Source organism: Penicillium riverlandense (genome assembly GCF_028828495.1).
Source record: "Penicillium riverlandense strain IBT 135883 chromosome Unknown utg000008l_segment0_segment0, whole genome shotgun sequence".
Classification (NCBI taxonomy): domain Eukaryota; kingdom Fungi; phylum Ascomycota; class Eurotiomycetes; order Eurotiales; family Aspergillaceae; genus Penicillium; species Penicillium riverlandense.
In genome coordinates this window covers 3,152,483-3,173,337 of record NW_026643199.1, presented here as the reverse complement: position 1 = coordinate 3,173,337, position 20,855 = coordinate 3,152,483, and the positions used below count along the sequence as shown (strand labels likewise).

The following is a 20,855-nucleotide window of genomic DNA, read 5'->3' as shown; positions in this document are numbered from 1 at the left end:
TCCCGGTGGAGAGCTTGCAGTGCCGATAGTGTACCCGAGGCGATGATGCCATCCGTGGATCTGATTGCGATACATAGCATGCATTTCGATCGATCTAATGTTTACTATTGAGTCTCGTGTCACCGATTACGCTCAGCACAAGAGTCAGACAACGTGTTCGTTGTGCCATCCGCAGTGCATATCCTGCAAATAATATGTAGGTAGTCATAATTCTTGGCATTCAGGGGATGAGAAAAGCACATTCCTGTGAACAATTTACCCTTGGCCCGAGCGGAGTGGAGCATGGTGCCTGGCGCCTCAAATGACGTGCTTTGAACCGACAATGAGGAACGCTCGATGAAGTGCTGCATGAGCCACGCGAGATTGACCGGAGAATAACGCAATATCCAGGGCCCCGCGGGTGCAAGCACGCAAATGTTTCCGTCGACGGAGTTGAGGCGATTAACTATCGCCCAGGGCTTTTTTGACATCTAGAAATTCTTATCTGACGGATTTCGTCGTTGGTTTTCCATCAGCTACAAGTCCATCATGGTCGCTATACTCGATGACTCGGATGCGCATAGCGCAAGGTCGCAATCAGTCCACAAGCCCGGATCCATCGATGGACGCGCGCTCGATGAAGAAAGGCCCCTGCTATCGGATCCGGATGAGTCCAATGTCAAGGCCTTGACGGGGGCTGGCACGATAATTGCAGTGCTCTTGCTAGGTATGACAATAATGAATATTTGCAGGAGAATACATTACTCACTATCGTGCAGGCGAGTTTATCTCCAATGCCGACGCGACGCTCGTCATGGCCGCCACGGGCCGAATCTCTTCTGAATTCAATCACCTGCGTGACGCGAGCTGGCTCTCTACGGCATACACGCTGGGTCTCTGCGCAGCACAGCCCATGGTAAGTGATGTATGAGACGAATTGTAGATGTACCCTAATCGCCACTATTGTAGTATGGAAAGCTGTCTGATATATACGGCCGCAAGCCACTGCTCTTGATCTCATATTTCCTTTTCGCCGTGGGATGCATAATCTGGTATGTAGGAAGTACTTCCTTTACAATTTATACCGCTCTAACAATCTTCTTACAGTGGCATCGGATCGCAGATGTGGGTGATCATTCTTGGTCGTGCAATCAGCGGTGTGGGTGGTGCTGGAACAATGACCATCTCATCAGTGATTATCACCGGTTCGTGTCATCCATGATCTGCTGAAAAATTCCGCTGATATGTTTTAGATATCGTTCCCAAACGCGAAGTTGCCAGCTGGAGAGCCTATGTGAATATTGCGATGACTCTTGGCCGTAGCATCGGCGGGCCGCTTGGGGGATGGCTGAGCGACACAATCGGATGGCGATGGTATGTTAGCATATACTTCCCAAATTGGGACCGGTCTAACCCTGGTCTAGGCTATTTCTTCTCCAAGCTCCCTTTGTTGCTTTCGCCGCATTTCTCGTCGTCATTAAACTCCAAATTGCTCAGCCAGCAACTTTCAGCAAAGTCAGTTCTGCGTCGAAACTGCGTCAAGTGGACTTTCTTGGCTCAGCCCTTTTGGGTGCGGCTATTTTGGCAATTACAATTCTTTTGGATCAAGGTGGCAAGTCTTTTCCCTGGCGCTCATGGGTGACGCTATTCATGGGTGGTGGTGGAATTGCTTTGTTGTTAGCCTTTACCCTCGTGGAGGCCTATGTTGCACGAGACCCCATCTTTGACCTCCGCATCCTCCGCCGGCCTAATGTGTCTATTAGCTATCTTATTGGGTTCTTGCAGATTACGGCACAACTAGGCATGATGTTCTCCGTGCCACTGTATTTCCAGGTGACTCAACGAGCCTCTACTACCGCCTCCGGTGGACATCTGGTCCCAGCCGTGGTAGGCAATACGATTGGTGGCCTTCTTGCTGGAATTTTTATTCGCCGCACCGGGTATTACAAGGTTTTGCTAGTGCTTGCTGGTCTCGTGGCATCAGTCACCTATGCGCTGCTTTATTTTACCTGGGACGGTCAGACCGGAATTTGGGAGTCGCTTTTCATTACTCCCGGAGGTATAGGGACCGGTATTGCGTCTGGATCGGCGTTCATAGCCATGACTGTTATGCTACAACAGGAAGAAGTGGCCATGGCAACCGCAGGATACATGCTGCTGATCAGCTTTGCCATGACTGCCGGGGTCACTGTCAGTAATACGACTTTGGGCTTGCAATTCAAGAAACAACTACAGTCGAATCTGCACGGACCTGGCTCTGAAAAGGTATACTGTTCTTTTAGTGATAATCATATCTTATTGTTACTAACTCTGACAGGTCATCCGACGCGCCATGGCCGACACAGCTTACATTGCCCAACTCGGAGGCCGTCTCCGAGAAATCGTGGTGATGTGCTACCTCTCGGGTCTAAAATATACGTATCGTGAGTTGTTCTCCTTCTACATTTTTGTGGAAGCTAACAGTTTAGTTGTCTCACTCGCATGTTCGCTACTTGCCTCGTTCCTCGGCTTTTTCATCCGCAACTACCAATTGTAACCGCATTATAGTTAAGGTCCATCAGATAGAGACAGCTGTTGACTACAAATAATCATACGTTATACCCAAATAACACATATATTTCTGCATTTGTCAAATACCAAGCAGACAGTTCTTTCCTATCACTTGAGCAAGGGAATCCGTCCCCTTACTTCAGCTCCAAGTATCGCTCTCTGTTGCAGCTGTAGTGCCACAGGCTGACGGCACTGTATAGACTCTATTTGAGGCGCTTTCCCATTCAACGCTTCCATCGCTTTCAACGCGAATATATTTATACTCAAAGCTAGTGCCGGACGGCAGGTCCACCGTCACATACCATAGATTGTTGCTTTCAGTATACTGGCTTGCGCTCAATGCGACGGCATCGTCCGTATCCCAGTCACCAAGTTGTTCAATTGAGCCTGAAAGCTTGATGTTCTCGCCATACACTGTGGTTGCAATCAGGTCAAAAGTCACGGCTACGGAGGCGGGCGTCGTGCATGCCGTGCTGGTTGTTGTCATTGAAGTCGTCGTGGATGATGCAGTCGAGCCTGTAGTCGTAGATCCCGACAGGCTCGTCAATGCGCTAGGCCAGCTCGTGTAGGTGGCCGAACTATACGTGCCGGTGGAAGTATATCCACTAGTACATGTTGCCGGAATACTGCTAGCCGAGGTCTCTCCCCATGCAGCGGGTACGACGGAATTCCGCCGCATGTTTGCAGTCAACAATGCAGCATATGACCAGGTCAAGTCGCGTGCCGACAGCTCAAGTCCGTCGGCCTTGCCAAATTGTTCCGACAACGAACCATTTGTCATTGCATGCTCTTGCTGTCTAAGGTATTAGAAAGAAAATAAATATCAATCTCGTTTAGACGTACCACAATGCTCACGTATCCATCTGCGTATGTCTTGACAGCGCTCGCAATAGATTGGTATTCATTGCTGGATGCGGCATAAGTTCCAGCGGCAGCCGAACTATACATATCCTGGAAGAAGGCCAGGGAGACGTCGGTAATAGTCAACGAGCCAATGCGGTTCCACTGATACAACGCATCATATAACAGCTCAGCTGCCGCGAGCGTACATAGGAACCAGGGATTCCCATTGTAGTACGTATCTTCTGGGTAACGACCCACGGCGACCGCGACGCCCTCTTTGATACCCGAGTTGAGTGTGTAAATGGAGCGGAAAGAGTCTGTTACCACCTTGTGGTTTGCCAATGCCCGTGCGGAGCAAGGCTGGAAGGTACTATCATCGCAACCAGCATCTTTGTCGAAAGTTGCAATGATCCCCAACAGGGTGTTAGAATCCTTGCCGGACCGGCTGTCTCCAAAATTAGCAAGTACATAAGAGCCTTCCCAGAAAGACTGCAAGAAACATAAGACCTGCGGCGCAACTTCACAGTATGAGCATGACGACCCGACTCGGTTAGCAAACGTGCTGCCTTCAACGAGAGCGCGGTGCTGCACCGCAATTGTAAAGAATGAAGAGCCATTAATTTCTTCCCACAAATCTGTAAAGCGTTATTAACTGAAAAGAAGAATGCAGCATAGTAGATAGGCCTTACCATAACCAGTAAAGTTCCAATTCTGCGCGACATACGAGAGGTCGTTCCTAACAATTGGCCAGACAATATCCGTAGCCGAGGATGTGTAGCCATTATCCTTTGCTTGAAGGTCAGCTCCAGGCTAGAGATGGAAAAATGAGTCCTTACAAGGAGCCATTGACCAAAAGCAATCAAAGCGGTAGCTCGGAGCGCCGGGCCGTCGCGCTGAGGGCGACCCCAGGAGCCGGTAAACGCGGTCTCGTCCACATTGAATTTGGGCTCACCAAGACCTCCGGATGAGAGACCTCCCGACGGGTTTGAGATAGTCTGGATGTAAGCCTGGGCGTTGATGTACTCTTCGATCACACTGAGCAAGCCGGTATCTCCGTCCTTGAACAGATCAATAAGTGTTTTCATTGTCAAGGCCCCATCTCGTGTCCACTCGTAATAATCTTGTTCATCAGCCTTAGATACTATATGGTATCGTGATAACTCACAGTCAGGGTTATCCGTGCTCGGACTGGCGATGACAATTCCTGGGTGTGCGCTCTCCGCCCACGCGCCTGCCGATCCAATGTTGCTTAAGATAGCTTCCCGTGCCACTGCCGTCTCAGATGCGAGCCAGGTATCCAAGCTAGTGGTCGCACGCGGGACCAGCTTTGGTATGGCCAAAACCGCCTGAGCGAGGGCGACCGTCCAGAGCGCAGTCAAGAAGTAAGGGGCCATCACGAGGGTTTGAAAGGCGAGGAGGGTGGTGTTGCTTAACATCAGGGAACTCATGGGATTTTATAGTCGCTAGATCGGTCTAGATAGTCCTAATGGCGGTCTAAGCAAGTCTCGTGAGCCGACAACGAGGCCATCTCTCCCGGAGTCCGGAGTACAGGGGGTGGGGAAATGCACGTACGCTTTAAAAGTCAGAAGTGAAGCTATTCCCGATCGCGCCCATCTCCGTTGCGTCCGTCCTATCCGACGATCTCCCGGTGCTGTTGCTGATCTCACGCATTCAGTTTTCTCATTACCCTGAAATTAAGGTCTAGACATCTTGTGGTTTTGCCGACGGCCTGAAGAGTCCCCGGACCCCGCAAATTCGCCGTCCCCTGTCAGCCGCGTTTCGAAAAACGGGGCTTGGACCAATCGCCTTACTTGTTCCCCCATCCATGGCTGTGATCAAGTTCAGCACATGCCTTCCCTGCATCGTGTGGGGTCGAATTTACTAGAATGTGGAGTTGTGAAGAATGCTGGGATCTCTTATCCTGCCCTAGGCAGGGCCTGCCTCGGAGAAATTGCTATTTACAGCCTGGCGTCGCCTCGCCTACACAAGTGGCGTGCCTCCAGCTTTCTTTTTGTCCAGCCAAAATTGCCTAACACACAGCATACATGCAAGGACCTTGTTATGCATTCTCATTCATGTTCTCGTCACGTACAGCTACGTGCAGCAATCTCCAGCCCATTGCACACATTCGTAAAAATGCCAACCCCTAAATATGAAAATCGGCAATATTCCGCTGGATAAAACTGGCAGATGCTTGACGGAAAGTATCAGGAAGTAAAGCACCGTGGTCATTGAAGAACTGCATCGAGCTGTGGTTGCCGCTCCATTGAGGCCAGTTCATGTAGTCGCTTGCCCGAGAATTTGGATTCTGGTCATATATAAATGAAAGGTAATAGGTGTGAATGGACTTGGATGCATAGTTAGGGAGAATCCCGTAAAAGACTTGTAAGATATCAGAGCCGTGGCAGGTGCCCAATATAGGTGTGCCATAATCATAAGAGGCCAGATAGGACCAAGACGGAATGTCTGGGTTGACTTTCGCCGCCAGGTTCAAGAACACTCGACGCGTGAGAGTAAAAGTAAGATCGCCAAGGATAGCAGCGATTCTCTTATACTGTGGATACCAGTCGTTCATCGATCCAGTACGAAACGGTGAACCGTCGGTGGTGATATTCGGGTAGAGTCCAACCAGGTGCTCGAGCTCTGCTCGTGTGGCATCAAAGAAGAAAAGGTCCTGCAGGTAGTCGACAACCTCAGATGTTGTGGTAATATTGGACTCAAATAGAGCGAATATGGTTCCCTCATCTTCCTGATCGCCGATGATAAAAGGGACATTAGCGTATTTGCCGCTAGTAACCAGATTCTCCGGTGAGTCTGTTAGGACCGTGCCGTCGGGTCGAGGTAGGTACGATAGAGCGACAGAATTGTAACTCAGGATGCCCGGAACGGAGTTGGCTGCATTCAAGAAGTCGCTGTAGTCCAGGCCTCGGAGACACTCGAGCGTGTCGGTTGCATTGCTGCAGCCTGCCTCCTCAACTACAGCGTCGTAGACGGCCTGGCCCTTGACACCATCGACTGGATCAGCAGGCACCATACTACCAGAGTCCATAATTCCGGCGCGGAATAGAGGCGAGCCATTGTAAGTGTTGTTGCCATCGTACAGAGCCATCTGGTCGAAGACGGAGATGGAGCCAGCCGACTCGCCCCAAATGGTCACCTTAGATGGATCGCCACCGAATGCCTCGATATTGTCTGCCACCCACTCTAGAGCAAGCCTCTGGTCCAGCAGGCCGAGATTCGACGAGCCATCTTTCAATATTTCCTTTCCGGGCATGAATCCGAAACCACCGCAGCGGTAATTCATTGCAACGAAGAGGACAGGCATATTCAAATCCATGGAGTCCGCGACAAAGCTGCCGCCATCATACATGGTAGTGGAGCCGAGTTCGAAGCCGCCGCCAAAAATCCAAACCAGCACTGGCAGTTTGGCACCGGCATCAGTTCCTGACGGACGATTGATGTTGAGGTTCAGGCAGTCTTCTCCCGCATCAGTGACGTTCTGGAAGAGCGGAAGATTCATCAAATCGCCCAGGACGGATGACGGGAAGGCGCTCCAGTTGTCGTCGAAGAAAAATTGCGGACAGGACTTGGCCACTCCGGTAGCTTGTACGGTTCCCAGAGAAGTTTGAATGGGCTGCGGGGGCTTTAGTCGAAGGGAGCCCGTTGGCGGTTGGGCAAATGGAATTCCGTTAAAGCTGTCGACATTATTCAGTCCCGACGAGCCCACAATGGTGGCCTGGGGCTGTGAGATGGTGACCGTGGGGGAAGCCAAAGCAGGGGGCAGAATAGCCACCAGGGCCAAGTGCAGTAGAAACAGCATCGCGACAGACTGCACCTTTGTGGTTTCACTATGCCCCGTGGACTAACACATATATATATAAATCTTGGCTAGGCTGGCTGCCTGCGGATGGGCTTATCCACCGACAACTTCAACATGTGGCTCCTCGGTATAGCTTTATTGGCATGAATATACTGGAACCCCGCATAGGGATGACGGCCATGATTCAGTTACTTTTCACCGAAACGGGCAACTCGGCCGCGGGGATGATCATGCGGAGTATCAAAGCACAGAGGAATCTTGTTATTGATATGCAGGGCAGCCAGCGTAAGCGCTCCTGGATACGACAATTTGCGCCCGGTTGATTGGGGAAAGGGATGTGCTTGGGCCATAACTCTGATAGACTGCAGATCGAGAAGCAATGCAACACAAATATTGGTCATCCGGGGTTGCATCTATCTGGGGTAAAGTGTGGGGGCTGCAGGATTCAGGTCAAATGGGATGAGCGGGGACTAATGTGCCTGGCAGGCGGAGAAAATGACCCTGGGAAGAAACCATCTGATATTTCCGATGATGTGCGGTCGACAAACTATCAGGACTCCGGAATTAGGCTAGCCGAGCCAAGTCTACTAGGCACTTCCGAGCGAGACCAAGCTTTTTTGCAGAATTTACGATAATATTAAATTTTTTATGAAAGATCCCCTTGCTAAAATAGTTCAACACATCATATTCTAGCTCGACTATCTAGCTAAGACCCAAGCTAGATGCCTGCAGATACTACTTGCCGTGGAACACTTCCAGTACGTCTGTCTCAACAAGGCTGGAGAGATCTAAGCTGACTCCTCGCAGAAATGAAGTGAAATCAATATTGCTCAAGTCTACTAGTTACATACAAAAGAAGCCATCACATATATATACTGTGTCATGTTGTCATAAAACATCGCTCCAGATCTGTTCAAGCTATTTTCGGCCCCTGCACCATCTCCAGACCCTCTTCAAAGTTGCCCTTCTTAGCAAACTGGAGGTCGGTAAAGTAGTTATCGCGTGGCTGCCAGGGTCCGCGATCGGCCGCCTTGGGCAATCTCCCCTCGGCGCTGGTGATATAGGTTGAGTTCAGGTTGAGCAGTTTCCGATCCTGCAAGACGGCGGCATCCTTGGCCGTTAGGCGTGGAATGGCCGCAACCATCTTGCGCTTCTCCATATCCTTGAGCAGTCGTATGATGAAGTGGGCGGTGGCGTCGGCACCAAGCGTCCATGAGGCGTTCGTATAACCAATGACAAAGGACGCATTGGGCAGATCCTGGAGCATGACACCGTGCCAGAGATACTTGTCGGCCAGGTTGATCTTCTCGCCATCCACAACCAGTGATGAGCCGCCGGCAATCTGAAGTTTCAGTCCGGTGGCCGTGACGATAATGTCAGCATCGAGTTGCTCGCCGGAATTGAGCAAGATGCCCTTTTTGGTCACGGTTTTGATGGTGTCAGTCTTGATATCGGCCTTGCCCGTCCGGAGACCCTTGTAAAAATCACCGTCGGGACAGAGACACATGCGCTGGTCCCAAGGGTTGTAGTGCGGCTTGAAGTGCGGGTCCAGGGAGATATGGCTGGGCAGCTGTCGGCGCGAGCTGAGGCGCAACACCCAGCGGGCGAAGGTGGGGAATCGCTGGCAGAAGAGAAAGAGAAAGCGCGCGGACGTGATCCACATGATGCGCTGCATCCGCTGGTAGAGGCGTGTGGGCATCAGATAGCGCAGCCAGCGGCTCCGGATCGTGTTCGGGATGGAGAGAATATAGGACGGGCTGCGCTGTAACATGGTGACCCGCGAGGCATCCTCGGCCATGTTGGGGAGCAGCGTCACGGCGGTGGCCCCGCTGCCGATGATGACCACTTTTTTGTTTTTGTAGTTCAGATCCTCGGGCCAGAACTGTGGGTGGATGATCTGGCCCTGGAAGTTATCGAGGCCAGGGATTTGCGCCTTCAGCGGCTCCTTGTAGTCGTAGTACCCGGTGCCGAAGATGAGAAAGCGCGCGGTGTAAGTTTTGGCCTCACCATCGTGGTCGACGGACAGCGACCAGGTGTTATCGGCGGAGGACCATTCCGAACCGAGGAGGCGATGGCGGTAGTGGATGTGGGAGTCAATGCCAAACTTATGCGCGGTGCTGCGCAGATATTTCTTGATGTCGGCGCCCTCCGCAATCGGGTTGTCGGTATTCCAGGGATTCCAGGCGAAGCCGAAGGTGAAGAGATCAGAGTCGGAGCGAATGCCCGGGTACTTGAACAGGTCCCAAGTGCCGCCCAGGTCATCACGAGCCTCGAGGATGGCATAGCTCTTGCCGGGCAGCTCGCTCTGGATGCGGTAGGCCGCGTTGATGCCCGAGATGCCTGCACCGACGACGATCACATCGAAGTCGCGTGCGGACTCGGCGTTGGCGTGTCCGTTCATTTTTTCTTTTGGAGGTGGTTAAATTGTGACCAGTGCAGGTGGATTCGGGGCAGTTTTAAAGGTCGCCATGTTTGAGGCGCTTCACATGCCTCGGTTTCACCCCAGATCGTAAGGATCAGCGGTGGATCGCCACGGGGGGGCTCTGCGTGTAGGGTGTATCATAAGCACTTATTATTATCGTGCTGACTTAAAGGTCCTAGTAATGGATTGTTCTCCGAGCGGAAGGGGGGGTTCGGGGAGATGCATTCATCCGTCCGTGATGATTGCCCTAACTCATTGGTGTCGCACAGATCTGGCCGCATGTGCTGGCCTCGTGGCTCTCGATTGAACCAACCCTCCGATTCTACTCGTATACTTCTATACATTTACATAGTTCATAATTACTTCTATTGCTGTCCATATCTCTATTCTAGTTCATTTTTCACTGTCATCCTACTACTATGGTTCATAAAATGTCCTCGTCTCCAACCGAGGGGCGAGTCTCCACCACGACCTCGGCCCAACAAAAAAAAAGGGTCGATACCGCAAATGGATAGCTCTGCGACAAGGGATCGACGCCCTTTTCATTTTCGCTGGCCGAGGTTCAACAGCACGCGATAAACTCAACTGCCACTTTATCAGGAGTCACGATGCCGGCTTGGTCTTCCCAACTCCATCCATCATGCTGTTCAATCCCCAGGTAAAGCTCTCCCTTGCGGAGAAGCTCGACTTTCTGCCCGCGCTGGTCTCCGTGAGTTTGGCCGCCTTCTATGCGCTCCTGACGGGTCTCTGGCGCTCTGAGCGCCAGGCCAAGAGTCTGTTCCTGCATTTGGGCTACGCCATCCTCCGCAAGGTCACCTCGCGCATGTCACCCAGCCAGATTCAGTTCGTCTCGCCAACCTCCGACAAGATCTATAATCGGTTTGCGAAGAAATCAGGTTGCGTGCCTGAATCGGTGGAACTGGGACACGGTGCCCTGGGCCACTGGGTTGGGGACAAAAAAGCCACGAATGTCCTGGTGTGGTTCCATGGTGAGTGCTATTTCCTCTAAACAGAAAAACCAACGTTCGTCACTGACCTTGCTCAGGGGGTGGATTTGCGCTGCCCGCTAACATGGGTTACTTCAAGTTCTACTCCAACGTCATTCGCGAGCTCGAGCGCTCCGGCAAGCGCGTCGCCGTCTTCAGCTTGACCTATACCCTGTCCCCGCATGGCACCTACCCGACGCAGCTGCGGCAGGCCGTGGAGTGTGTGCGCTACATCGTGTCGCAGCCTAACCGTGACCCCAGCACGGTCTTTCTGGGGGGCGACTCGGCCGGCGGGAACCTTGTCGGCGGCGTGCTGTCGCACATCGCCCACCCACACCCCCAGATTGCGCCACTGTCTTTGTCGGGCAATCTGGGTGGTGCCGCCATGATCGCTCCATGGACGCTGCTGGACACCGAATTCCCGGACCAGGAAATTTACTCGGGTGGTGACCTGATCACGCAGAGCGTGGCGGCACCATGGTCGTGTGCGTACTTGGGCAAAGCGACGCGGGATTACTACACGGATCTGTCCACTGCGCCAGCGGACTGGTTCGAGTCGTTCCCCGTCAACACTGTCCTGATCACCGGCGGTGGCAATGAGATTCTCCTGCCCATTATCCAGGACTTTGCCGCCAAGTTCAAGGAGGGCTTCCCGTCTGTGGAACTGTTTATTGGCCACCGTGAGGGCCATGTTGCGCCTGTTTATAATCTGTACTTGGGCGACAATACGGAGACGGAGCAAGGAAAGAAGGTCAAGTCATGGCTGAAAGAGCTGCTGCAGTAGAGAACGGGAGGATTGTAAATATTACTGTGTATAGCCAGGAGTATATGCTTTGTCGAATGAATGTATATGTTATGACAACCATGATGAATGATCAATAATTATCTGATTACATTTCTTCGCCCCAAATTACTACTGTCTACTGTCTACCGAATTACGGCATTGTTGTCAGGCCTCAGGCACCAACATTCCTAAATAGGCAAGCTGTGCGAGATGGCCAAGCTTCACATGTTCCCCCATGATGATCTTGTGAATTTCGATGATGGCATAATTGTTCTCCCCCGCGGGGTGAGTCTAGCGGGGCTGCAATCATGTTCACGCTGATCAGTAATCCATCCGTCTAGGCACCACCGACGACCACCACCACCATCACCATCTAGGCAAGTCCACACCGCATGGACAAGCATGACATACTAATTGTCACATTCATTTTCTATCTTCCCTATTCTCACCACAGGCAGAAGCGAAGCGAAGCGATCACATTTGAAAACACCTCGGTCGGTGGCGTTCCCCAACAGGATGGAGAGTGCCGATCGCTGGGTGGAGCCCTAAATGATGAGTTCGACATCAAAAATAGCCTCTTGCCCTCGGTTCTAGCTATCCTCATCCACGACAGCTAACTAACTATGGCGCTTGGTGAAACCCTTCTGGCCCTGGCGGCCTTCTCGGTTGCCGAGGGATATTTCCTGCAACGCGCTGCGTTCCCTGATGAGACCTTCCGAACTGTCTGTCTCGGTGCCCTGGGCGTGAACTTCTTGCTCCGCGCCATCTGGGGCATGGTCATCTGGCCGTTCTTCTTCAACCCGCTGCGACATCTACCCCGGGTTCCGGTATGGGTCATTCCCAAAATTGCTGTCAATATGTCTAATCTCTGAGTAGGGCTTAATGAACCATGCTTCCATTATCTTCGATTCTCCGCGGGGCCGCCTGCCGCTGCAATGGATGAAGACCATTCCCAATGATGGTCTGATCCACATGCGTGACACCATCAGCCAGAGTTACCTGCTGCCAACCAACCACCAGGCTCTGCTGGACATCATGAGCACCAACACGTATGACTTTGAGAAGCCGTGGCGTGCGCGCAACTTCCTGGCTCGTATCCTCGGATTTGGCCTGATCCTATCCGAGGGTGCAGCGCACAGGAAACAACGGAAAGCACTCACTCCAGCCTTTAATATCAAAAACATCCGCGCCATGTACACGCTGATGTGGGACAAGACTAACCAGCTCCTGGTCGAATTGGAGAAGGAGATACAGGCGTGTCCGATGGAGGGCACCAATCCAGCCGATGGCGTCGGCAAGATCGAGATGTGCGTTTGGGGTAGCCGCTTGACGCTGGATATCATCGGCCCTGCGGCGATGGGCCGTGATTTCCGCTCGCTGCAGAACCCAGATAACAAGGTGGCCGACAGCTTCCTGGCCATCCTCGAACCCACCAAGGAGAAGATGGCTTTCCTGGCTATGAACTTCACGCTGCCGCAGTGGATCGCCCAGCGCGTGCCCTGGCGCTTGAACGATGTGGTCGCCAATGAGACAGGCTTCCTGCGGGATATGTGCAATGACATTGTGCGCGAGAAACGCAGCTCTCTCAAGGCTACCAATGCGTCTGCTAAGGATCTGGAGACCGACATTCTCGGCACGATGATGCTGGGCGGCGACTTTTCTGATACTGAGCTGGTTGACCAGATGCTGACCTTCTTGGCAGCAGGCGTAAGTTTGATCGTCACTTTATATGTTAAATGCTAATGATGGAAATTGTAGCATGAGACGACTGCAAGCGCCCTTACCTGGGCCTGTTACCTCCTGACACTCTACCCAGAGACGCAGGAGAAGCTGCGAGCCGAAATCCGGGCTAATATTCCGTCTGGGGACAGCCAAATCACATACAGTGACCTGGAGTCGCTGCCCTTGCTAAATGGCGTATGCCAGGAAGTCCTCCGTCTATATCCCACGGTTCCAGCAACGCTCCGCGAATCGATACGCGACACAACAGTGGCAGGCATCCACGTACCACGAGGAACACGAATCGTGATCTGTCCCTATGCAATCAACCGCTGCCCGGAGTTCTGGGGCAGCAACGGCGAAGAGTTCGTGCCGGAGCGATGGATTGACACCGACAAGACCGGCGCGCCCGTCGTCAACCATACAGGCGGTGCATCCACCAACTTCGCGCAGATTACGTTTCTGCACGGCCAGCGTTCCTGTATCGGCAAGGACTTTGCGCGCGCCGAGCTGCGCTGCGCGGTTGCGGGTATAGTTGGTCGGTTCGCTTTTGAGATGCAGGATCCGAAGCAGGAGATTCATATTGCAGGCGCTGTTACTACTAAGCCTGTTGAGGGGATGCATTTGCGGATGCGGAGGGTGGAAGGATGGTAGAATGGTGATGATATGGTCTTGTGCCGTGATGACTTCAGTATGTCCCTGAACCGTAATGATAGTTAATGACATGCGTTTTGTATTTGCTCCATGCTTTGCAGGATGTAGACTTATATTGAAGAGTGACTACTCTTACGCTGCTTTCGGATATACAGTTGATGCGAATGTAAACGTGGATTTGAATACCGCTACGAGATGGCATGGACTTCACAAACAAAAAGCGTACATTGTGGGCTTGATTATATAGACGCAAATTAATGTTCTACGGGCCCAATTTCTCAACGCCACTTCGGCCCGCACCAGTGCACCACCATGGTCGGAATAACACTGATGCCCACCATCAGGGCCGTGGCAATGCCAGCACCACCGGCCCAGCCGGCGTTGGCAAACATCTGAGGGAACCTGTGGACGTGTTAACATTTGATCAATTAATCAACGGTTGGCAAGGGTCATACCAGAATGGACCAATAAATCCCCACATCTGTCTCACAAAGGTGATGAAAACACCCACACTGGCAGCGTCTTCACGGTAGCAGTCGACCGCATAGGTGATATTGATGGTCGTGACGATCTGGTTACCAGCAGCAGCAACAGCCGTGCCGATAATCGGCGTGACATTCCATTTAGGACCCGAGTCACGCAGCTGGATACAGAAGACCACAATACCAACGATAGTCAGGACATAGCCGATATAGGTCAACCATAAGCGAAATTCTGGCTTCGGGGGTTGGCCGATGCGCTTGCGACGCATCGACATCCACCGGTCCGAGATGAACCCGCCAATCTGCTCGCCAATCACCGACCCAATGATCACCCCCAGGAAGGTCAGACCAACCTGCTGCGTGTCCAGCCCGTACATCTCGGGGAAGAGCTGTGGGATCTCAATAGTGATCATCACGCTGCCCCACAGGAAAATCATGGCGTAGGCCGCGGCCGGGATAAACACGCAGGGCTTCGCGAAATAGCTGAGCGGCTGGATGAAGTCCCAGAATCGGAGAGGGGCCGGGTCAATACGACCGAACTTGAACATTGACTCCTTGACGCTGGACACATTGTGGGCGCCGTTCTCCTTGCGGACGTACAGCGACTCCGGGCCGAGGATGAGGTAAAGGAAGAACTGTACACCGTTGCAGATGGCAAGAGCCCAGTAGATCCAGCGGTATCCGACACGCTGCGCGGCAAATCCAAAAATAAACGGCGCCGAGGGCACACCCAGCGTGACCAGCAGCGTCCAGACACCCATGCAACGCGCGCGATCCTTTTTGAAGAAAGTCTCAGCCACCACGGCGCTACCAATAGCAGCGGCAGGACTGATGAAGAACGCAGTAATGGCACGGCAGAGACCCATGGTCCCGTACGTCGGGCTCTTCGCACACCCGATATTCCCAACCAGACTACAGATCAGCGAGAGCAGAAAGATCGGCCGACGACCGAATCGGTTGCACAGCGGACGCCAGAACAAGGGCGCGCCACCGAGGACTGCGATGAACAGGGAGGTCAGGTAGCTGGTACGCTGCATGCTTTGGTGCAGGTCTTTAGAGATATTGAGAAACGCGCATTGGATCGAGGCGGCGGTGAATGTGGCGATCATAGCGTGGAAGGCGACTAGGCTGAGGTTGATATGTTTCTATAAAGTAGGAATTTAGCTATTGTTGTTCGTTTGTTTTTCATATCCAAAGGGGTTCGTACCTTCCACCGGGGCCAATTGTACGGATCAGCATCGTTCATGTCCGGGATGGGATCCAGGTCCAGGGTTCCATGCCGGGCCAGGAGATACTGGCGATGCTCCTCCGACAGATGCGCCAGGCGATCCTCATAGAACTCATTGGTCTTGGTCTCTGGACCCGGAGTCAGTCCGCTTTCGACGTGTTGATGCTGAGTATCTGTTTTCTCCATCATAAAGAAGGTGAGAGAGGCGTGGGAATGAGAAGTGAAGCAAGGATGGAGGAATAGAAAAAAGGGAGGTAACAACAGCACGGCCGGTGAGTCCGTACTTATAACAGCGACCCCTGCATTCTGCTCTAGACTAACTACTACTGTATAACTACCCCGTACTGTCGAGGATGATCTCTACCTCCTCTTTCGCGCCACCCCCGGACAGCTCAACTCGTGCAACAACTAAACAAAACAGGATAACCCGCGGGTATTGTTTCTGCCGGGCCATTGTGGGGTGTGGGGACACTACGGTAGTATGTACTAGGGCAGGCCAATCACCAGGCCCGGGCCGATGCATGATAACCACATTTTCTTTCTTTCTTTGTTTGTTTGGTGGTTCTGGCAGGCTTGAGTTTGTTACAACTATTCCGACATGCTCTCACTCGTTGACGTTAGTTAAGTTGGCTCCCTCGCAGCCGACAACCGCTTATCCTGTGGCTAAGGCTTGTTTGGGTCTCCACGCGTGGCGCGACAGGGGGCAAGGGTACCGACTCCGCTGGGCCGAATTGAGCTCAGACTCGGCTTACATTGCCTGACTAGTCAGAGGTGGCGCTTCTGAAATTATGGTTCTAAATTTGATTCCCAGGCCGGCTCTGTCATTTCATATCAAAAAAATCCCCACAAAATATCTACCCCAGATCCAATGGACCCATTCATTCCCAGTCTCCGTCCAGGTGGAGCTCGCCTGCAGCGATTACCCGCAGCATTTCATCAATGGTCCATGGCTGATACACATGACCTGGTGGGATATTGCTGTTCTGGAACGGCTTCCCATCTTCCAGGTGTGTCCGTGCCGCCTCGTAGTTCTCGATGGCATAGCGCTCCGGGTTGTGTCGCCAGATCCACGCCGCCATCAACCCGATAGGCTTGGTATGTGCCGTACTGGCCTTGGCATGGGCAGACAGGTGCCGTGTTTCCTGGTTGAGGATTCCCAACAACTGCAGACAAGATACCCGCTCGAATCTAGGGGAACAGTCAGTCGCTACAAGACACAAGTAAATCTGTTCTTACCGTAGCTTGTTATGTACGCGGGTTGCCCAACACAGATCGTTCTTCTGCGCTAGTCGCAGACAAGTCGCTAGCGAGATGGCATCTTCCATGCCTTGGGTCGCGCCGTTCCCAGACGAGGGCAGAAATGAGTGTGCGGCGTCCCCAATCTGGATGACTCGCCCGCCGGGTGAGACCCAACAGGGCTGGGGCTCCCGCCACATCAGCTTAAAGTCGTGGAGCCGTTCCTTGGGTGTCAATTGAATGAGTCTGTTCCCGACTTCCGGCCACCCAGGGATATTTGCGGTTTTTTGGAGAACAATCTCTGGGTCAACCAGGTTGGACCAAGACTCCGATGCCTCCCCATCATCCTAAAGAGCCAGGTTAGGGCTTACAGGGAGCAGAAACTGGCTGGACGTACCGAATAGTTTATCGTCCATGACATCTCATCCTCACTTCTACCAAATGTTGCACGTATTCCCTCCCTAAACGATGACGGTTAGAGATAATTATCTGGGGTAGCGGCCATCACTCACCCCATCCACACTTCAACCACCGGCGTGCCATCGTTTAATGGCTTAAATCGATGGCGGACCATCGGGTCTGCATCAGCCAGTTCAACTGGAAACGCAGCGCGATAAATTGCAAAGCCTGTTGAGCGAGCGGGAACCATATGGCCCATTATCGCACTACTGGACTTGCTGCCAATGCCATCGGCAGCAAAGACCACGTCGGCCTCAATCTTCATTTCATTTTCCAGTACCACACCTGCGTTGTCCGCGATGGGTTCCTCATAGTACTCAACCACACGAGTGCCATACTCCACGAAAATACCCAGCTTTTCCGCTTGGTCGGCCAGCATCTTGTGAAATTTCGGACGGCTATATCTGTAGATCGTCCGCGGGGCCTCTTCGCCGTCGGTTTGGGTGTCGTCTTTCTTCTCCGCAGGATCATAAAATGGCGCAGGACCTGAGATCTTCTCCCCAGTGATCCTATGCCAGGAGACCCATGGATGACGTGCGATCCTCTCGTTTTCTTCGACAATGTCCGGCCAGTGCCGCAATGCATGGATGGCGGTGGAACCGATGGTGAATCCATCGCCTAAAGAGGCTTCTTGTTAGATTTAACAAATATACCAATCCCTGACTTGCTTACCGGATAAAAGTCGTGAGGATGATTTCTCAATGATTCGAACTTCATGTCCCTGGCGCCAGCACTCTAGAGCAGCCATCAGGCCGGCTACCCCAGCGCCTACAATTAGAACAGATATTCCCGATGGTTTATATCTCTCGGGAATCGTGTTCCCCAGTCGGCGCCGCGGTTGGGTATCGGGGTTTGTTGGGTGTTGGACGAGGCCATAGTTCCAAGTCTCTAGTCGTTGGAGGGCTGATTTTCAGTTAATTGATAAATATTATGTGGACAATATGCTAGGGTTTTGAGATTAAACAGGAAAATATCTGCTGTGGATGGGTCGCGTTTTATACTGTCGAACGGAATAGGCGGACGGAGGGGTCGGCCGCGCGCCCGTTTGTCCTTTTGAAAGATTGTAAGCGCGACATGCTAATGGCCTCTGGAGTGTGAGATTCGGACTAAATAATTTCTATTGACTAGTAAAGGCTTGGTTCAGCCTCCACCTAGAATTATGTATTGTCCAGACGAGACGCGCTCTCTATATTTCTACCTTAGGCATACGTTCCTACGTCTGAACAACTTCCCCTCGTCAACGATAATCTCCTCCTCCCTGCTCTCTTCTTATTTTCGAAATTTCGACTTTCTCGTCCACTCTTCGTGTCCGACCACCTGGACGGACAAACGGACGTACAACGGACGGATCGCTCTAGACGGATCGCCAAGCACCAACAGAGAGCAACAGACGGAGAAGCGGAGTTCCGTTCCCGTTCGGCTCTGACATGGACACCGAATCCACCGTTTCGGTCTTTGCCAACGACGACTATTCACTACTGCGCCTTTGAGACCAGTGCAACTCCCCTTTGTGATTTTCCTTCCATACTTTCTTTGCACGGTCGAAGTGGAGAGGCCCGACATGGACGACATAGCGGGGTCCCGTGCGAAGGCCTGCCGAACATGCGCAAAGGCCAAAGTGCGATGCGAGCCCGAAGCAAGCGGTATTTGTAAACGGTTGGGCTTCTTGTATGAACATTGCAGATAAATATTTATCAACTACCAGATGCCGCCGATTGAACAAAGAGTGCGCCCTTCAACGAGCGAAGACATATCGGCGCCGCGATCCAAGTACCAACTTGTGAGTTATGCCGAGGACAAAACACAGGCATACAAGTTCTGACAACTGTCCAGACAAGTAGTTGCTCTGGAACAAAAGCTTGATTGCATGGTTTCCATGTTATCAGCATCCCACCGGTCCAGTCCCCACGACAGATCCGATGACCTGCCAAGGGAACCGCAGTTAGCACCAGCAGACGAACTAATTGTTGTCCCAAACTTCGAAGAAGGGGCAAGATCAATGGAAGTTTACTTAAATCAAATGGTTCCTCTGTTTCCTTTCGTTGTGATCCCACCTGGAACCACACCAGAAGCGCTATATCAAGAAAAACCATTCCTTTACCGAACCATTACAATGGTCGCTTGCAAAAATGGTACTCGGCAACGAGAAATGGCGAAGTCTGGGAGAAAGTATCTAGCTGAGCATATTGTCACGAATGTGGAAAGCAGCTTGGATCTTCTCCAAGGGCTTGTGGTCCATGTCGCTTGGTTCGTCAAGTCATATGTCTCGTTGGTTAACCAAGGTCTGACTATTTGACTAAGGCATCATGTTTATCTTCAAGGTATCGCGCAAATAGACATGCTGGTGCACTTGGCTCTGGGGCAGTTGACCAGCTTGGAATTGAATCAGCCCCAGAATTCACGACAACCCATGAATTTCCTGAAAGAACTTGGGGCTAACAATAACCCGACTTCTCGGACTTTAGAAGAGAGACGTGTCTATCTAGGCTGCTACTATCTGACATCACTGTACGTCTATGTTCATCATTATTTGAGACTTTTGGTTGACTCTTAAAAAGGTTTTCGAGCTGTGTCCGCAGTATAGAACCAGTCCGTTGGACCAATTACACCGACGAGTGTTGCCGTGCTATTGAAGAAGCCGTGGAGTATAGTAGTGACAATTTTCTTGTCCATTTGGTCCGATTGTTCCGTTTCGCGGATAAAATTGATGGCACAATTTTGTCCAATGATCTTCACGGCGGAAGCCTGTCGTCACCGTTAAAATTGAGTGTTCGATGGTTCCAGGCAGAGCTTCAATGTCTGAAAGCTTCCTTTCCACCAGAAACTCCGCAGTCTGGTATGTTTACGCCGTTATTTTCATCGGGATATCCACGCTAATATCCGAGCAGCCATTCTTCTACTCCACTATCATACTGTGGAGGTTCTTCTTTACAAAATTTCAATCATCGCCGAACCATCCCACCCCTATGGAGATCAGTTTTTGACTCAGTTGGATCTTCTTCTCTCCTGCTTAAAGGCAACAAAGTCCTTTTTTAACAGTCTCTACTCCCTTCCAGCAGGCCTTTTCCCAATAATTCCCTACACCGTCTGGGCCCAATTTGGCCACGCCATCGTTGTTCTGTCTCGTCTTTCGCTTTACCGGAATGATCATGGCGGCTGGGATCAAGAGTATGTCCGGAATACCATCGACTACTATGAGACCTGCGACGAGCTCGTAAGAAAACTCCAAGAAGCTCAACCACTATATGAAAATAAACAAGGGCAAAACCAACAAGGAATGCTTGAAGTCTTCAGCAAGGTCTATAGCCGTGTCAACTTGATGAAAGACGTTCATCGTCGAAGACAAGAAGCCGTGCAGCCGTCCGCATTACCTCCGGATCACGCGCTAGATCCTCAGTTCATGCTTCCCATGTCTTTCGACGAAATATTTTCCTTTAGTCAGATTGGGGATTTCTTTAACTAGGACTTGAATGAAGGCGATGCAATGATAGTGACTTTTCCTTGCTTCATCGCTTAGTATCTGCAGCCGGGGTAGATTCCACCATCGGAGGAATGGGATCTTCCACCAATCAATACAGTCAGATCAGGTCATCCATGGGGCTGTTGGGTCATTTTATTTTGTAGTTTTTTGCATTGAAATAACTCTATATGCCAGATCAAGTGACCACGAAATACCTGTGGTAAGTCATCTCC

General features: G+C 51.8%; 10 protein-coding genes across 10 annotated transcripts; 5 read left to right on the top strand and 5 right to left on the bottom strand.

The window, feature by feature from the left end:
• Positions 1–528: 528 nt before the first annotated feature.
• N7474_010245 (uncharacterized protein) lies at positions 529–2,515 on the top strand (the record flags this gene model as incomplete). The annotated part of the gene is made up of 7 exons (XM_057201655.1): positions 529–706; positions 759–895; positions 949–1,031; positions 1,087–1,184; positions 1,233–1,353; positions 1,404–2,244; positions 2,297–2,515. The coding sequence occupies 7 exons, from the start codon at positions 529–531 to the stop codon at positions 2,513–2,515; spliced, it is 1,677 nt and encodes a 558-aa protein (XP_057049642.1).
• A 153-nt stretch (positions 2,516–2,668) lies between these two features.
• On the bottom strand, positions 2,669–4,820 carry N7474_010244 (glucoamylase precursor; the record flags this gene model as incomplete). The annotated part of the gene is made up of 5 exons (XM_057201654.1): positions 2,669–3,322; positions 3,373–4,007; positions 4,062–4,158; positions 4,209–4,492; positions 4,538–4,820. The coding sequence occupies 5 exons, from the start codon at positions 4,818–4,820 to the stop codon at positions 2,669–2,671; spliced, it is 1,953 nt and encodes a 650-aa protein (XP_057049641.1).
• A 698-nt stretch (positions 4,821–5,518) lies between these two features.
• N7474_010243 (putative extracellular lipase) lies at positions 5,519–7,192 on the bottom strand (the record flags this gene model as incomplete). The annotated part of the gene is made up of 1 exon (XM_057201653.1): positions 5,519–7,192. The coding sequence occupies one exon, from the start codon at positions 7,190–7,192 to the stop codon at positions 5,519–5,521; it is 1,674 nt and encodes a 557-aa protein (XP_057049640.1).
• Positions 7,193–8,105: 913 nt separating this feature from the next.
• N7474_010242 (flavin-containing monooxygenase) lies at positions 8,106–9,593 on the bottom strand (the record flags this gene model as incomplete). The annotated part of the gene is made up of 1 exon (XM_057201652.1): positions 8,106–9,593. The coding sequence occupies one exon, from the start codon at positions 9,591–9,593 to the stop codon at positions 8,106–8,108; it is 1,488 nt and encodes a 495-aa protein (XP_057049639.1).
• A 661-nt stretch (positions 9,594–10,254) lies between these two features.
• Positions 10,255–11,384, top strand: N7474_010241 (lipase/thioesterase family protein; the record flags this gene model as incomplete). Its single annotated transcript, XM_057201651.1, has 2 exons — positions 10,255–10,603; positions 10,660–11,384. 2 exons carry the CDS (start codon positions 10,255–10,257, stop codon positions 11,382–11,384), a joined length of 1,074 nt encoding a protein of 357 aa, XP_057049638.1.
• A 623-nt stretch (positions 11,385–12,007) lies between these two features.
• On the top strand, positions 12,008–13,757 carry N7474_010240 (cytochrome P450; the record flags this gene model as incomplete). The annotated part of the gene is made up of 3 exons (XM_057201650.1): positions 12,008–12,211; positions 12,261–13,091; positions 13,143–13,757. The coding sequence occupies 3 exons, from the start codon at positions 12,008–12,010 to the stop codon at positions 13,755–13,757; spliced, it is 1,650 nt and encodes a 549-aa protein (XP_057049637.1).
• Positions 13,758–14,035: 278 nt separating this feature from the next.
• Positions 14,036–15,653, bottom strand: N7474_010239 (uncharacterized protein; the record flags this gene model as incomplete). Its single annotated transcript, XM_057201649.1, has 3 exons — positions 14,036–14,159; positions 14,213–15,384; positions 15,447–15,653. 3 exons carry the CDS (start codon positions 15,651–15,653, stop codon positions 14,036–14,038), a joined length of 1,503 nt encoding a protein of 500 aa, XP_057049636.1.
• A 692-nt stretch (positions 15,654–16,345) lies between these two features.
• On the bottom strand, positions 16,346–17,910 carry N7474_010238 (uncharacterized protein; the record flags this gene model as incomplete). The annotated part of the gene is made up of 5 exons (XM_057201648.1): positions 16,346–16,655; positions 16,704–17,050; positions 17,101–17,164; positions 17,216–17,780; positions 17,835–17,910. 5 exons carry the CDS (start codon positions 17,908–17,910, stop codon positions 16,346–16,348), a joined length of 1,362 nt encoding a protein of 453 aa, XP_057049635.1.
• A 957-nt stretch (positions 17,911–18,867) lies between these two features.
• On the top strand, positions 18,868–19,458 carry N7474_010237 (uncharacterized protein; the record flags this gene model as incomplete). The annotated part of the gene is given in 2 exon segments (XM_057201647.1): positions 18,868–18,977; positions 18,996–19,458. 2 exon segments carry the CDS (start codon positions 18,868–18,870, stop codon positions 19,456–19,458), a joined length of 573 nt encoding a protein of 190 aa, XP_057049634.1.
• A 114-nt stretch (positions 19,459–19,572) lies between these two features.
• On the top strand, positions 19,573–20,625 carry N7474_010236 (fungal specific transcription factor domain-containing protein; the record flags this gene model as incomplete). Its single annotated transcript, XM_057201646.1, has 3 exons — positions 19,573–19,670; positions 19,721–19,998; positions 20,051–20,625. The coding sequence occupies 3 exons, from the start codon at positions 19,573–19,575 to the stop codon at positions 20,623–20,625; spliced, it is 951 nt and encodes a 316-aa protein (XP_057049633.1).
• Positions 20,626–20,855: the final 230 nt, after the last annotated feature.